Source organism: Struthio camelus, chromosome 16 (assembly GCF_040807025.1).
Source record: "Struthio camelus isolate bStrCam1 chromosome 16, bStrCam1.hap1, whole genome shotgun sequence".
Lineage (NCBI taxonomy): Eukaryota > Metazoa > Chordata > Aves > Struthioniformes > Struthionidae > Struthio > Struthio camelus.
In genome coordinates this window covers 502,044-514,590 of record NC_090957.1, presented here as the reverse complement: position 1 = coordinate 514,590, position 12,547 = coordinate 502,044, and the positions used below count along the sequence as shown (strand labels likewise).

General features: G+C 70.8%; 2 protein-coding genes across 9 annotated transcripts in view; one reads left to right on the top strand and one right to left on the bottom strand.

Annotated features, from left to right (window-relative positions):
- Positions 1–3,046, bottom strand: part of SIPA1L3 (signal induced proliferation associated 1 like 3) — a 50,827-nt gene extending 47,781 nt beyond the window's left edge. For 5 of the 8 annotated variants that reach the window (XM_068909755.1, XM_068909765.1, XM_068909761.1 and 2 more), the window contains exon 1: positions 2,918–3,046. The gene's annotated coding sequence lies outside the window, so the exon portion shown is untranslated. The remainder of the gene's footprint in view (positions 1–2,917) is intronic. The other 3 variants (XM_068909762.1, XM_068909763.1, XM_068909764.1) reach the window with 1 other exon arrangement.
- A 934-nt stretch (positions 3,047–3,980) lies between these two features.
- WDR87 (WD repeat domain 87) lies at positions 3,981–10,880 on the top strand. The gene is made up of 5 exons (XM_068910533.1): positions 3,981–4,181; positions 4,270–4,434; positions 4,899–7,774; positions 7,855–8,147; positions 8,238–10,880. Exons 1-5 carry the CDS (start codon positions 3,981–3,983, stop codon positions 10,298–10,300), a joined length of 5,598 nt encoding a protein of 1,865 aa, XP_068766634.1. The 3' UTR covers positions 10,301–10,880.
- The last annotated feature ends 1,667 nt before the right edge of the window (positions 10,881–12,547 follow it).

The following is a 12,547-nucleotide window of genomic DNA, read 5'->3' as shown; positions in this document are numbered from 1 at the left end:
CCTGCTTGCAGAAGACTTCCCCCGCTTCTAGGTTTTTTTCCCATTAACTGAGAATAAACCCTTCGGGGCAGGCACCTTGCAGCCGGGGGGGAGGCGCCTCCCCCCGAGGATGCTGCTGCCGCCGCCGCGCCGGATCACAGGGATACGAACCCTATTTGCGAAACCCTTCGGACAAAGGAAATAATCCACGCTGGTTTCACTTCTGCACGCTCCCTGCCTCTGTGTTTGGGTTGCAAACACTGCAGGGGAGGGGACGTTTGTTTAAACAAACTGTGTCTGGAGGAAGCATTGGGAGGCTCAGGGATTTTCTTTTTCTTTTTCCCCCCCCATTGGTTGTTTTTCTTCCCCCCCTCTCTTTAAAGAAAGTATTTCCATTGGGATTGCTCTGAAAGCCGAGTATCTTTTCAAAGGGTAATTTTGGAGCCAGCACTAAGTTTAACAAGGCATCTTAGCAAAACAAATAAAGACTTTAATTTGCACCAGTTTCCATTAAGGCTAATGGGAATGACATACACGTTCTCCAAGCCTCAGTAGGAAAACAGGCCCCTTCCACGGTGCCTTTCTGAAATGCAAACTCCAGGTCCTGGATACAGAGCGTCATCCTTTCTCGCTCGCAGTTACAGTCCTGAGCAGGGCTGTTTTGCCAGAAAATGCTCGTTCTTGCTCGCTCATATCCCAGCGAGCTTCTCAAACCCTGGCTGGAAACCTGTAAGGACCCACCCAGGTGTGTGGGACAGCGGGAAGAGAAACCTCCCGGGTTAACCTCAGAACAAAACCCCAAACCAAACCAAAACAAAGAAAAACCCGCTTTTCAGCCCAAAGGAAGGGCACAGCTCGATGCCAGGACAGGTACAGCTCCTCCGCCAAACGCCTTCCGGAGGCGGCAAGAAATCGGGGCGGGCGCAGCCAGGCCAGGGGGGGGGCAGCCCCCCGCCCCGAGCACCGGCGGGACGCGGAGCAAGACCCCGCGCGCTCGTCACAGGCGCGCGCCCGCGACGCTCCCGTCCGGCGCCGGCTCTTCGCTCCCCGGCGGGGGACGCTGGCGCCTCCGCGAAGACAAGCGGGTGGTGTCAGACCTGCCTCCGACAGCCCCCCCCCGCCGCCCCAACACCGTAACTCCCACCCATAGCTCGCACCGGCCCCCCCGCCTTCATTCATACCGCAGCTGTTACTTATGCGGCGTAAGAGAGCCAATACCCCTAGGCAAAGCCAGCAAGTTTAACATCTTCCTCCTCGGTATGGTTTGCCTGTTCTGCTTCCATTTAGCTGATTCAGCTTCTCTTACAACACTGGCCTTTGATTCCTGCTGCACGTCCAGAGCTCCTCCGTTTACACAGACGGGTATTTTTAAAGCAATACCTGCCCAGACCGATAACACGCGCTTCTCCCCTCTGAAACAAAGTTCGGAAGCGCCGCGGCGAAGACGAAGCCAAGCGGCAAGCAGCCCCGCGCGCGAGACCTGTCGGTGCGAAACGCGTCGGCGCTCCTCCGTCCGCGGCTTTACCCCGCGCTCTGCCCCGGGCGCTGAGCGCGGCTCCCGTCGCGGGTCCTGGGCGCCCCGCTCCGGGACGGGCTCCGCGCTTGCGGCGGGTTCAGTTAAACTAACCAGCCGTCCCCGGGAAGCCCGCAGCCCAGCCAGGCGCGCGGGAAAGACGCCGCAGCTCCGTCCCGACCCCGCTGACGCCGACCCGCAGGAGCGCGGCCACACGCGGCACCGCCGGCTTTCCAAGTCGCTCCCCGCTGACATCAGTGTTGGGGTTTTTCTTTTTTTTTTTTTAATTTTTTTTTTTTTTTAAAACAAACACACACACACAAACCACCAAAGAAGTGGCCCCGCACGTTCACAGGCAACTTCCCCAGCGAATGAATAGTCGATTGTCTCCGCGATCCTGAATTAGGTCAGGAGATTCTCGGTGCGGCGTGCCCAGGGCCGGGAGGGGAGCCGAGACCTGCTGCCGGAACTGGATAACCCCCTCCCCGGGCACGGCCCGCCGCCCCCCGGCCAGGGCGAGCCCCCTCCGGCTCCACGAGGGAGGGCCGCGGAGGCCCAGGACTGTGGCCCAGCTCCCCAAAACAGCCGGGCTGGAGCTCGGGTCCTCACCCCGACCAGGGGACGGGGCAGGAGGTGCCTCCCCGCAGGAACAGACGGGGAGAGGCTCTTGCCCAGGACGGCGCTGGCGGCCGGGGTCTCCCCCCGCCCTCCTGCCCCTCTCTGGGAGGGGGCAGCCCTCCCCCCCACCTCCTCCCAGGGGGGCTGGCAGGAGCCTGACCCCCTCCTTGCTGCTCTCTCTAGGGCAGGGGGGGCCCCCCTACAAGTGCCCCCTTGCACCAGGGACCCCCCCCCTTGCAGGGGCAATAAGCCTCTACAGGGCACAGTAGCCCCCAAAGCACCAGCCACCCCCGGACCCCCCCCCACTGCTACACTCCCCCCCCCAAACACGGGCCCCCCAAAGAGCATCAGCCCTCCCCAAACCCTCTCCCCACCCACCCACCCACCCCGAGCACGAGGCCCCTCAGAGCCCCCCCAGGGGCACCCCCGCGACACGGGGCCCCAACTCCTCCGGGGCAGCGGCACCACCCCCTCCCGCGGCCCGCGCGGGGGCTGCTGGGAGCTGTAGTTCTCTCCCCCTCCCTCTCCGCCCGCCACCAGGGCCACGCGGGCGCCCGCGGACTACAAATCCCAGCAGCGCCGGCCGCTGCCCGCAGGGAGAAGGAACAGGCGAGCCGGTGGTTTTAGCCACCCCCTCCCAACACCCTACACACACCCGGCGCGCTCCAACCCTCCCCGCAGCCCGCGCCCGCCCGGAAGGGGCGCCGCGGGACGGCGGCGGCGGCAGCCCCCCGCTCCCCGCCCGTCTCCCCCGAGCCCGCGGGGGAGACTGAGCCGGCGGCAGGGCGAAGCGAAGGGGTCTCTCACCTGGCAACAGCGGCGCGAGGACACGGGCCAATAGCGGGGCGGCAGCGGCGCGAGGGCACCCCGGAGCCCGGCGCGAGGCGACTGAAGGGAGGGAGTGCACGCCGCGGGGGCGGGGCCGCGGAGGGGGCGGGGCCGCGGAGGGGGCCGGGCCACTCGCCCCGCCCTGCTCGTCGCCCTCCGCTCCGCGAGAGGGCGCTGCGGCGCTGCTGCGGGGAGGGGGGGTTTAAAGGGCCAGGCGCCCCGTTTCTGTGAGAGCCGAGGGGGGGGCCGGGGGGGGCTCAGGGGAAGGGTGCGAGTGTTAAATCCCCTTTTGGGGAGGGGGTTCAGTGCCCCCCCCGTGCAGCAGGCAGGCTTAACCCCCCCAGTAACACTAGGGACTAGCCCCCCCACCCTGTGCCACACATGAAGCCCCAATACTGGGGGACGTGGGGGTGTCCCCCCCCCCCCGGGAACAGGGACAGGGCTGGCCCCTGCCAGGTGACACATGCAAAATGGGGACCCCCCCCCTCCTGCATCAGTGCAGCAAGGAAAGGGGTCCCCCTTGTTGGGGGGGGCTGGGGCAGTGCCAGGCAGCACCCCCCCCCCTTGGGACATGGGGGGGGACAGGGGACACATGGGGGGGACAGATGAGGGGACACATGGAGGACATACGAGGGGCTATAGAGGGGACAGGGAGGGGACATGGAGGACATATAGGGGATATAGAGGGGACATGGAGGACATATGGGGGACATGGAGGGGACACATGGAGGACATACAAGGGGATATAGTGGGGATGGGGAGAGGACATATGAGGGGACACAGAGGGGACACATAAGGGGATGTGGAGGGGCCTGGACAAGACATGGAGGGGACACAGAGGCGACAAGACAGGGAGGGGACGCAGGGGGGCCATGGCGGCTGTGGCATTGCCCACAAGCAGCTATGACACGAAGCCACATCCTGGGCGCAGGGTGGGGGACAGCAGATGGGGACAACTGGGGCCATCCGTTTGGGGGGGGGGGCAGTGTCACCATGTCACCCTGGCCAGGCCGGGCCAGGCCACCATCCTCGGCGCGTCGCCATGGCGACCGGGCCCAGCCATGGCAACCGAGGCCTGGTGGGCCCAGCCCTGCCTGAGGCCTGCGGGGGGGGGGGCAGTCCCTTGAGAGCAAAACCACTGATTATCACCCCAAAACAGGAGTCGCGAGCGATGCTGGCAGCCCCACAGCCGGCCTGGCGGGAGCTGCGAGCCCAGATCCTCCAGAGGCTGCGGGCGGCCGCGGTAGGGCCGGGGCGGAGGGGGGCTGCGCTGGCCCGGGGGGGGGCCGCGGGGCCACAGCCTCCTGCCCACACGTCCCTCCGCCCCGCAGGGCCCCGGCGAGGCGTCCGCCGGCTCCGCCGTCCGGCGGAGCGACCACCCGGCCCTCGCCTACCGGGCCGCCTGCCCCGCGGCCCCCGTCTGCTTCTGCCCCTCCGACGGCCACCGCGTCTTCGTCGCCTTCGCCTGGGAGAGGCCGGGCAGCAGCCAGCCCCAGGTGAGACCCCCCCCTCCCCCGGTGACACCGGTGTCCCCAAAACCTGCGGAAATGTCCCAATACACACTCCGACCCCCAGCCGGGACGTGACCCCGGTGTCCCCGAAACCTGCAGAAATGTCCCAATACACACTCCGACCCCCAGCCGGGACGTGACCCCCATGTCCCCAAAACCCGCGGAGCTGCCCCGATCCCCGCTCCGACCCCGAGCCGGGACGTGACCCCAGTGTCCCCAAAACCCGCGGAGCTGCCCCGATCCCCGCTCCGACCCCCAGCCGGGACGTGACCCCCATGTCCCCAAAATCCACGGAGCTGCCCCGATCCCCGCTCCGACCCCCAGCCGGGACGTGACCCCCATGTCCCCAAAACCCGCGGAGCTGCCCCGATCCCCGCTCCGACCCCCAGCCGGGACGTGACCCGGCGTCCGGATGCTCGCCCCCCGGCCCCGTCGGTGGGCCCCCGCAGGCGCACGTGTGGCTGCAGCGGCTGGAGGCCGGGAGCGCGGTGGAGGAGCGGGATGTGCCGCTGGCGGAGCCGCCCCGGGCGCTGCGTGTCTGCCACGTGCCGCCGCTGCGGCTGCTGGCGGCGTACTGCAGCGACCTGCGCCTCCGGCTCTTCGGCGACCACCGGCAGGACCTGGCCCTGCTGGCAGCCGCCCCCTGCCCGCACGCCTTCGCCAGCCTCTGCTACAGCCCGGACACGGGCGAGCTGGTGGCCGGCGGGCTGGGCGTGCTGGCCTGGTGGGCGCTGGGCGCGGGGCCCCCGGCGGCCCCCAGCCCGGCCGGCGCCGTGCGCGTCCCCGGCGGGGAGCTGGTGCAGCAGGTCCAGGCGGCACCGGTGGCGCGCGCCCTGGTCGCCCTGTGCGAGAGCACCGTGCGCCTCTACGACGCCCGCAGCCGGGCGCCCACGCGGGCCCTGGCCGGCTCCCTGGGCGTCGCGCTCTGCGTCTGCGCCCTCCGTGGGCCCCCGGCCCGGCTCTACGCCGGCGACTCGGCCGGCTACGTCCAGGCGTGGAGCCTGCGGACAGGGCGCCGGGTGCAGCGCTTCCAGGCCCACCGCCAGGCCGTGAGCAGCGCGGTGGTCCACCCGGCGGGGCAGAGCCTGCTCACGGCCTCGCTGGACGGGCTGGTGAAGGAGTGGGGCTGGGCACACGGGGACCTGCTGCGCCAGCTGGACCTCGGCGAGCCCGTGCTGCAGCTGGGCTTCGCCGGCCCCGCCACCTTCTACTGCAGCACGCCCGGCAACTTCTCCCTCCACACCCTGCGCGACCTCCACCGCCTCTTCCACACCGCCGGCTCCCCGCTCCGGCGCCTGGCCCACGTGCCCTGCGGCTCGGGCAGAGCCCGCATCCTGGCCGCCACCGAGGACGGCACCGTGCGGTTCCTGTCCCCCGTCACCGGCCAGCTGCTCCTCATCACCTGGCCCTACCAGCTGCTGGAGCAAGCGCTGGACTACGTCTACGATCCTGACCGGGAGCAGCTAGCGGTGACAGTGGGCACCGCTGACGTCTACGTCCTGGACACCACCAGAAACCCCTGCCCAGCCAAGTACGTGCTGCGGACTGCGGCCAGCCGGGAGGACCGGGTGCTTTGTCTTGCCTTCTGCCGCCTGCGCGTGGACGCCGAGGTGTGCAGCTGCGTGTTTGCCGGGTACCGGAGCGGCTGCATCCGCGCACTGAGCTGCCTCAGCCGCCCACTGCCCAAGCAGCAGCTCCACCAGCAAGGCGTGGAGGCGATGTGCAGCCTCTCGGGCAGCGACGACCTCTCCAGTGGGTCCCACGAGAGCAGCTTCCTGTGCTCCTACGGCTCGGATGAGCGCATCGTCCTGTCCAGCCTCGCGGCGCAGGGCAGCGAGCTGGTCTTGCTGCCAGTGCATGCCATCGCCAGCACCAATGGCTGCGTCCAGCACCTTCTGCTGGTCCCTGGGGCTGTCTGCGCCGTGACGGAGAACTGCCTGCGGGTCTGGGGCCTCGCTGCCTTGGCACGCGGGGAAGACTGCAGCCTCGCTGCAGAGAGCCCGCCCATGCACTCCTGCACCATCACCTCCTGCGACTACTGCCCCACGCTGCAGCTGCTGGTGACGGGCGCTGCGGATGGCTCCATCCGCCTCTGGAGCCTGGCAGGCGTCCTGGTGGTGGACTTCAGCTCCAGCCTCAAGTTCAGCCGGGTCTGCTTCGCCAGCCGCTGGGGCGACCTGCTCGTCGGCTGCAACTGCAGCATCTTTCTCATCCCCTGCTTCAATTACCTGCCCCGCGCCCACCTCCAGGAGCTGGCCACCTACTGGCTGCCGGACAATGTGGCTGAAGAGCCCTTGTGCTTCTTGCCCAGCTTCCTCCAGGCCTTTGAGACCATCTTTGTGCCCACGTACCAGCTGGAGGACAGCGGGGCCATGTTCTATGAGGGCATGGAGGTCCTTGCGAGCTACAAGCAAGTCATCGTGGTGGAGGGAACAGCCAAAGTCCGAGGCAGCACCAAGGCAGTGGCTGGTCCCCAAATAGCCCCAGAGCGGGCTGTGAATGCCGCAGGGCCCAGTGTCAGCTCTGCCCTGCGCCCCAGGCGGCCAGTGCCACCCCAGCGGGCCCGGAGATGGCGAGCGGAGCCAGTGCACAGTGCGCGTCCCCCAGAGGAGCTGGCGCGGCTGCTGGAGGAATACCTGCTCCATGGGCTGCGCTGGCCCATCGCGCCTGATGGCCTCGTCCCCAACTCGGTTGTCCGTGCCTGCCTCTGGCCCAGTGGGACCCCTGACCGCGAGAGAAGCTCCCTCCAGAAGGAGCTGCCCAGGAGGAAGCGGGCAAAGGTCCGGGCATCCGTGCTGTCCCTGCCGAAGGCGCCAGGGAAGCGCGAGGCCAGGCAGCCGTGGGGGGAGATGCTGCCCTTCCTGGGACAGCAGGCCCCCCGGGACCTGCTGGCTGAAATCGCCAGCCAGAACTGGCTGCTCCACAAGCCTGAGAGCATAAGCCTGGAGGGGGTCGTGCGGGGCATCCTGGGGCAGATGGAGGCTGCGTCGCCCACCATCTACACCCTGTGCACCGCCGCACTGGTGCAGATCACCGAGAGCTACGTCCTGCCGCCCATTCTGCAAGCGGAGGCCTACAGCAGCCTCTTCCCGCAGACAACCAGCCGCTGGGCGCGGAGGCGGCGTGCCGCCTGGCAGACGCTGGGCAGGATGGCCCTGCTGACCCAGCGGGACCTGCTGCCGCTCGCCCACGCCCTGATGGACAAGGACGAGGAGGTGCGGGACCTGGCGCGCTCCCTGCTCCGCTCCATCACGGGCATCACCGACAAGGCCGCCCTCAGGAAGGCCGTGCAGGGGCCGTCTGCCTCCTCTTTGAGGGAGGACGTGTGAGTGCATCCCCGGCCCTGCAAGGTCCCCAGAGATGCTCTGCTCCGTGTCCCCAGGGATGTCCATCCTCCCGCTCCAGGCAGACGCTGGACAGCGGGGAGCTCGTACCCTTGGCGATCGGCCCACCGGTGCCGGGTGCAGAGGGGGCGAGCGCGGCAGCCGCCAGCCCCACGGAGCTGGACACACTGCTGCAGGCAGTGGAGGAGCGCCTGACGTCCACCCTGTCCCTGGTGGAGGAGCAGTCGCGGAGCAGCCCGGAGACGGAGCAGAAGGAGTCCCCGGAGCTGCCCGCGGAGCTGGGGGGCACCGAGCGAGCAGCGCCGCAGGGACCCGCGCAGGAGGCCCAGCTGAGGAAGAGGATGACAGACAGAGGTGCGGCACGAGGACCTGCCTCTTGCCCTGCTGGCATCCCAAGCTCCCTGGGCAAGGCAGGGATGTAAAATGAGGGTTTTTTTCCCCCAGGCTTGCATCCATCACGGCTGGCGCCAGCGCCCTCTTCCCTCCCAGGCCTGGCCCAGACACCCAGAGCGATGCACCCCCAGGTGCAGCAGAGGCTGCCCAAACTCGGCTCAAGGACACAGCCCACCACAGCCCCCTCCCCGCTCCGGCCAACGTCCAGCGGCACGCTGGCACGCGGGGCTCCGGCACTGCCGCGGCCAGGGCTGGCGGGGGCCCTGTTGCCCGCTGTGGGCCAGGCAGTGCTGGCCAGGCCGCGGGCTGGCCGGCGCAGGGACGCCACGCGGGAGGCGGCGCGGGGAGCTGGCGTGCGGAGGGAGCCCACCAGCGAGCGGCTGTGGGCACCCCAGGGCTCCCGGCTCCAAACGCACAGCGAGGCCTCGGCAATCCTGCTCCGGAGAAAGCCCACGGGGGTGCGGCTGCGAGAAAAGCCTGCGAGGACCCCAGGGCGGGGACAGTCCCCGGAGACCCCCTTGCGGAGAGGGTCCCCGTGGACCCCCCTGCCAAGGGACCAGCCGGGGGCCCCGCCACAGCAGGACACCGCCAGCCGCATCAACCCGCAGCAGCGCTACGGCTCGGAGGAGGGCCAGTGGCGCGATGACCTCTGCAAGCTGCTCGGCCTGCGCACGACCCCCTCGGCCGAGGAGCGGCAGGTGATGGAGGAGCTGATGGCCTTGGCCAGCAAGGCCCTGTCCGGGGACAGCACGGCCTGGAGACTGCTGAGATCCTCCGGCGACCTCCTCGTCCAGCTGCAGAGGAGACGCTCCTGCAAAGGCTGGGCTGGGCCGGGAGCGCAGGGACCCTGCCCGGGGCAGCCAGGGGCGGCCGAGGGTGCTGGTGCTAAGCAGCTGCTGGAGCTCAGCGAGGAAGAGGGCCTGGGGACGTGGCCCGGCTTGGTGGAGGCTGCAAGGGACGAGGGGCCCCGGGAGATGCTCAAAGCCCTGCTGCATCGCCTGGTAGCCCCCCAGGAGCTGCCAGGGGCTGCCGAGCTGCCCGGCTGGCTCCAGGCTCTGCAAGCCCAGCTGCCCGTCCCGGAGCAGCGCCTGGAGCTGCAGGCCCTGCTCGCCGCGGCTGCCAGCGCGGCGGCTGAGGAGGACGAGGAGCTGGGTGAAGCCCTGTGGCTCTGTGCCCGCCTGGTGGACCCCCAGCAGCCCGAGCCAGGCGCCTCCATCGCCCAGGAGCTGGCAGAAGCACACCGGCGCTACGCCAGGCGGGCGGCCGGAGCCGGCGGCCAGGAGCCTGAAGTCAGGGTGGACACGCTGCTGGCCTGCATCTCAGCCCGGCTGCAGGTCTCTCGGGGACAGCCGTCCCTGCACCCAGGCGATACAGGGACACAGGGCGGGAGGGAGCCCACGGGAAAGGTTCGGCCACTGTGGCCCTGGCCGGAGAGAGCCAAGCAGCCAGCAGAGAGCTGGTCGGCCCTGCCGGAGGGCGGCCCGTGGCCTCCGGTCCCCGGAGCCCTGCAGACGATGGGGCTGGAGAAGGTGGCTGCGATGCACAAGGAGAGCTGGGCTGACGCGGTCAGCTTGTCCCCTGCCAGGCTGGGCCAGACCCAGGCCAGGCAGCGCCACGGGCACGCGGAGCCCTGGCCCGGGCTCTGGCCCGACGGGAAAGTGGAGGAGAGCAGCACGGACAAGCTCCTGGCGCTGCACCAAGTGCTGATGGAGCTCCGGGACCGCCACGGGGCCGACTCGGAGGCCTGGCGAGAGGCGCTGACCCACCTCCTGCGGCTCTACCGGCTGCAGTGCCCCCGCATCCGCTACATCTTCCGGTACCTGCTGGCAGGCGATCCGCCCCGCGTCCGCTACGTCTCCGGCAAGGCTGAGCGGCCGGGGAAGGAGCCGGGGGCGCCAGGAGAGCGGGTCCTGTGCCAGGTGCTGCACCCCGCCGGCCCGCGGCGGGCTGGGCCGCCGGCCTTCTGCCCCGTGGCGCCGCTGAGCTACCGCAACAACGTCCACGTGCCGCAGCCCTGGGGGGAGGCCGTCTTCGGGGCCCTGGCGCTCCGGTGGTACTCGGAGTGCCCCGCGGAGCCGGGCACGCTGCCCCCGCTGCACTTCGCCCTGGACTGAGAGCCCCGGGGACGAGCACCGAGCCTGGCATGCCCCGGTGTGCCCGTGCCACGCCGGGGACCGCAGCCTGCCCGCTCGCCGCTCATCTTGCAATAAAGCTGGCGCTGTGCCGTGGGGATGCCGGGCTGCTCTGGGTCGCATCTCTCTCTCTGTGAGCCCTGGTCTCCCCCGCCACATCTGGCCCATCCTTCTCCCCACGCCTCTTCCTCCCTCCGCCACGCAGGGATCTGGGATTTGGGGATCGGGGATCGCCCTGCAGATGCCTCAGCGGGGCTTTAATGTGCAGGATTTGGGGGCAGGGGAAGGAGCCCTCCCCCATGGGCATGTCCCCGGCATCACCGGACACGCGGCCCTGCAAAGCCACCCTCCGGGGCTGCCCGGCCCCGGCATCGCTGGGGGCTGCCCCGTGGCCGGGGGGAGCAGGGGGTGCCCAGCCCCGGGTAATCTCATGCTTACATAAAGCATCCTGTAATCCTCTTGCGGCCTGGCTACCCGTGGCCTGGGGGGGCTGGTGGCGACATGGGAACATGCGGGGAAACCTGGGCACGGCAGTGCAACGGGGGTCCCCTCTGCGCACCCCTTGCTGTCTGCGCAGCCCCCCGCCCACGGCCCGTCCCCATGTCCCTCCCCACGCGATGCCCCGATGAGACCTCCGCCAGCACCCCATCTCGCTGCCTGCACCACGGGGTCCCGGGGCTCTGGCCAGGGTCCTCGCACCGTGCCCTTCCTGCCGGGCATCCCCCAGCCCGCAAGCACCCGCTGCCGGTGCCTGGGTGTCTGCAGCCCCCCCGGCCGTGCTCCGTGCTCGCCGCCCGGCTCCGCAGACACAAAACGCCCATTGTACGCTGCTCGGGAAACCCTCCAAGCACCTGCCCTCGCCTCCGCGCCCAGCATCAGCTGCGCCGTCCCGGGGGAGCAGGCGATGCTCACCCCAACTACATTTCCCAGCGTGCAGCACCCACCGCGCGGCGGGGGCAGAGGCTTGGGGCCCCGCTCAGGCCGAGAGCCCCCCTGGGCCCGTTCCCCCCACCTCCGCCCGAGCCTCTCCGCCAGCTGCGGGGAAATAATCCTGCAGTAATCTCCTTGTGCGGCCTCGCTGCTGGCGTGGGAGCCCGGAGGTCCCCCTGCGGCGGCGGATGTCGCGCTGGCCCGGGGAGCCAGGGCAGGGCTGGGGTCTGGCGGATGTGCAGCGCCGTGCACCCGGCGGCGCGGGGTGCCCATGCCGGGGGCGACGCGGGAGCGAGCTGCCACCCGTCCCCGCAGGCCGGGGGTGGCAGCGGGCGCCGGGGTCCCCTGCAACAAGAGGGATGAGGACATCTTAAAAAAAGAGCCCCCCGGCGGCAGAGGCGCCTCGCCATGGCCGGGGGGGGCTGCAAAGGGCAGGGCGGGGAGAGGGTCCCCGCCGCCCCCGCCGCCCCCGCCGCCCCCGCCGCCCCCGCCGCCCCCGCCGCCCCCGCCGCCGCGGACTACAAGTCCCAGGCTGCCGCGGGGCCCCCCCGGCCGGCCCGGCCCCCCCGGCCCGCTGACAGCTCCGCGCCGGCCCCGCACCCGCCGAGCGGGGGATGCGCCCCCGGCCCGGCGAGCGCCCCGGCGCCGCGGACAGCGCCGCGGCAGCGCAGGGCGCGGCGCCCGGCCGGCTCCGGCACTGGCACCGGCACCGGCACCGGCTCCGGGAGGGGATGCCCGGCGCCGTCCCCCCGCCGCACCGAGCCGGCACGGACCGGGGGGGCGCCGGGCAGGGCGGGCGCTGAGCGGGGCACGAGGAGCCGCCGGGGCCGGGCCGGGCCGGGCCGAGCCGAGCCGGGCGGAGCGCCGCGCCGCGCCGCGCCGAGCAGATCCGCGCCGTACCGAACCGGGCCGAGCCGAGCCGGGCCGTACCGGACCGGGCCGAGCAGATCCGCGCCGAGCCGAGCCGAGCCGATCCGCGCCGTACCGAACCGGGCCGAGCAGATCCGCGCCGAGCCGAGCAGATCCGCGCCGAGCCGAGCCGAGCCGATCCGCGCCGTACCGAACCGGGCCGAGCAGATCCGCGCCGAGCCGAGCAGGTCCTCGCCGTGCCGTGCCGAGCCGAGCCGAGCCGAGCCGCGCCGCCCCGATGCCGGCGGCGGCTGCGCCCCAGCGGCGCGGCGGAGCCCCGGCCGTGCCAGGCAGCGCCGCGCCCCGCGGGCACCGGAGCCGCGCCTGAGCCGCGGCCGCGCACGGCGGCAGCACCCGCCGGGGCCCGGGGCCTGGCGCCCGCGGCTCGGC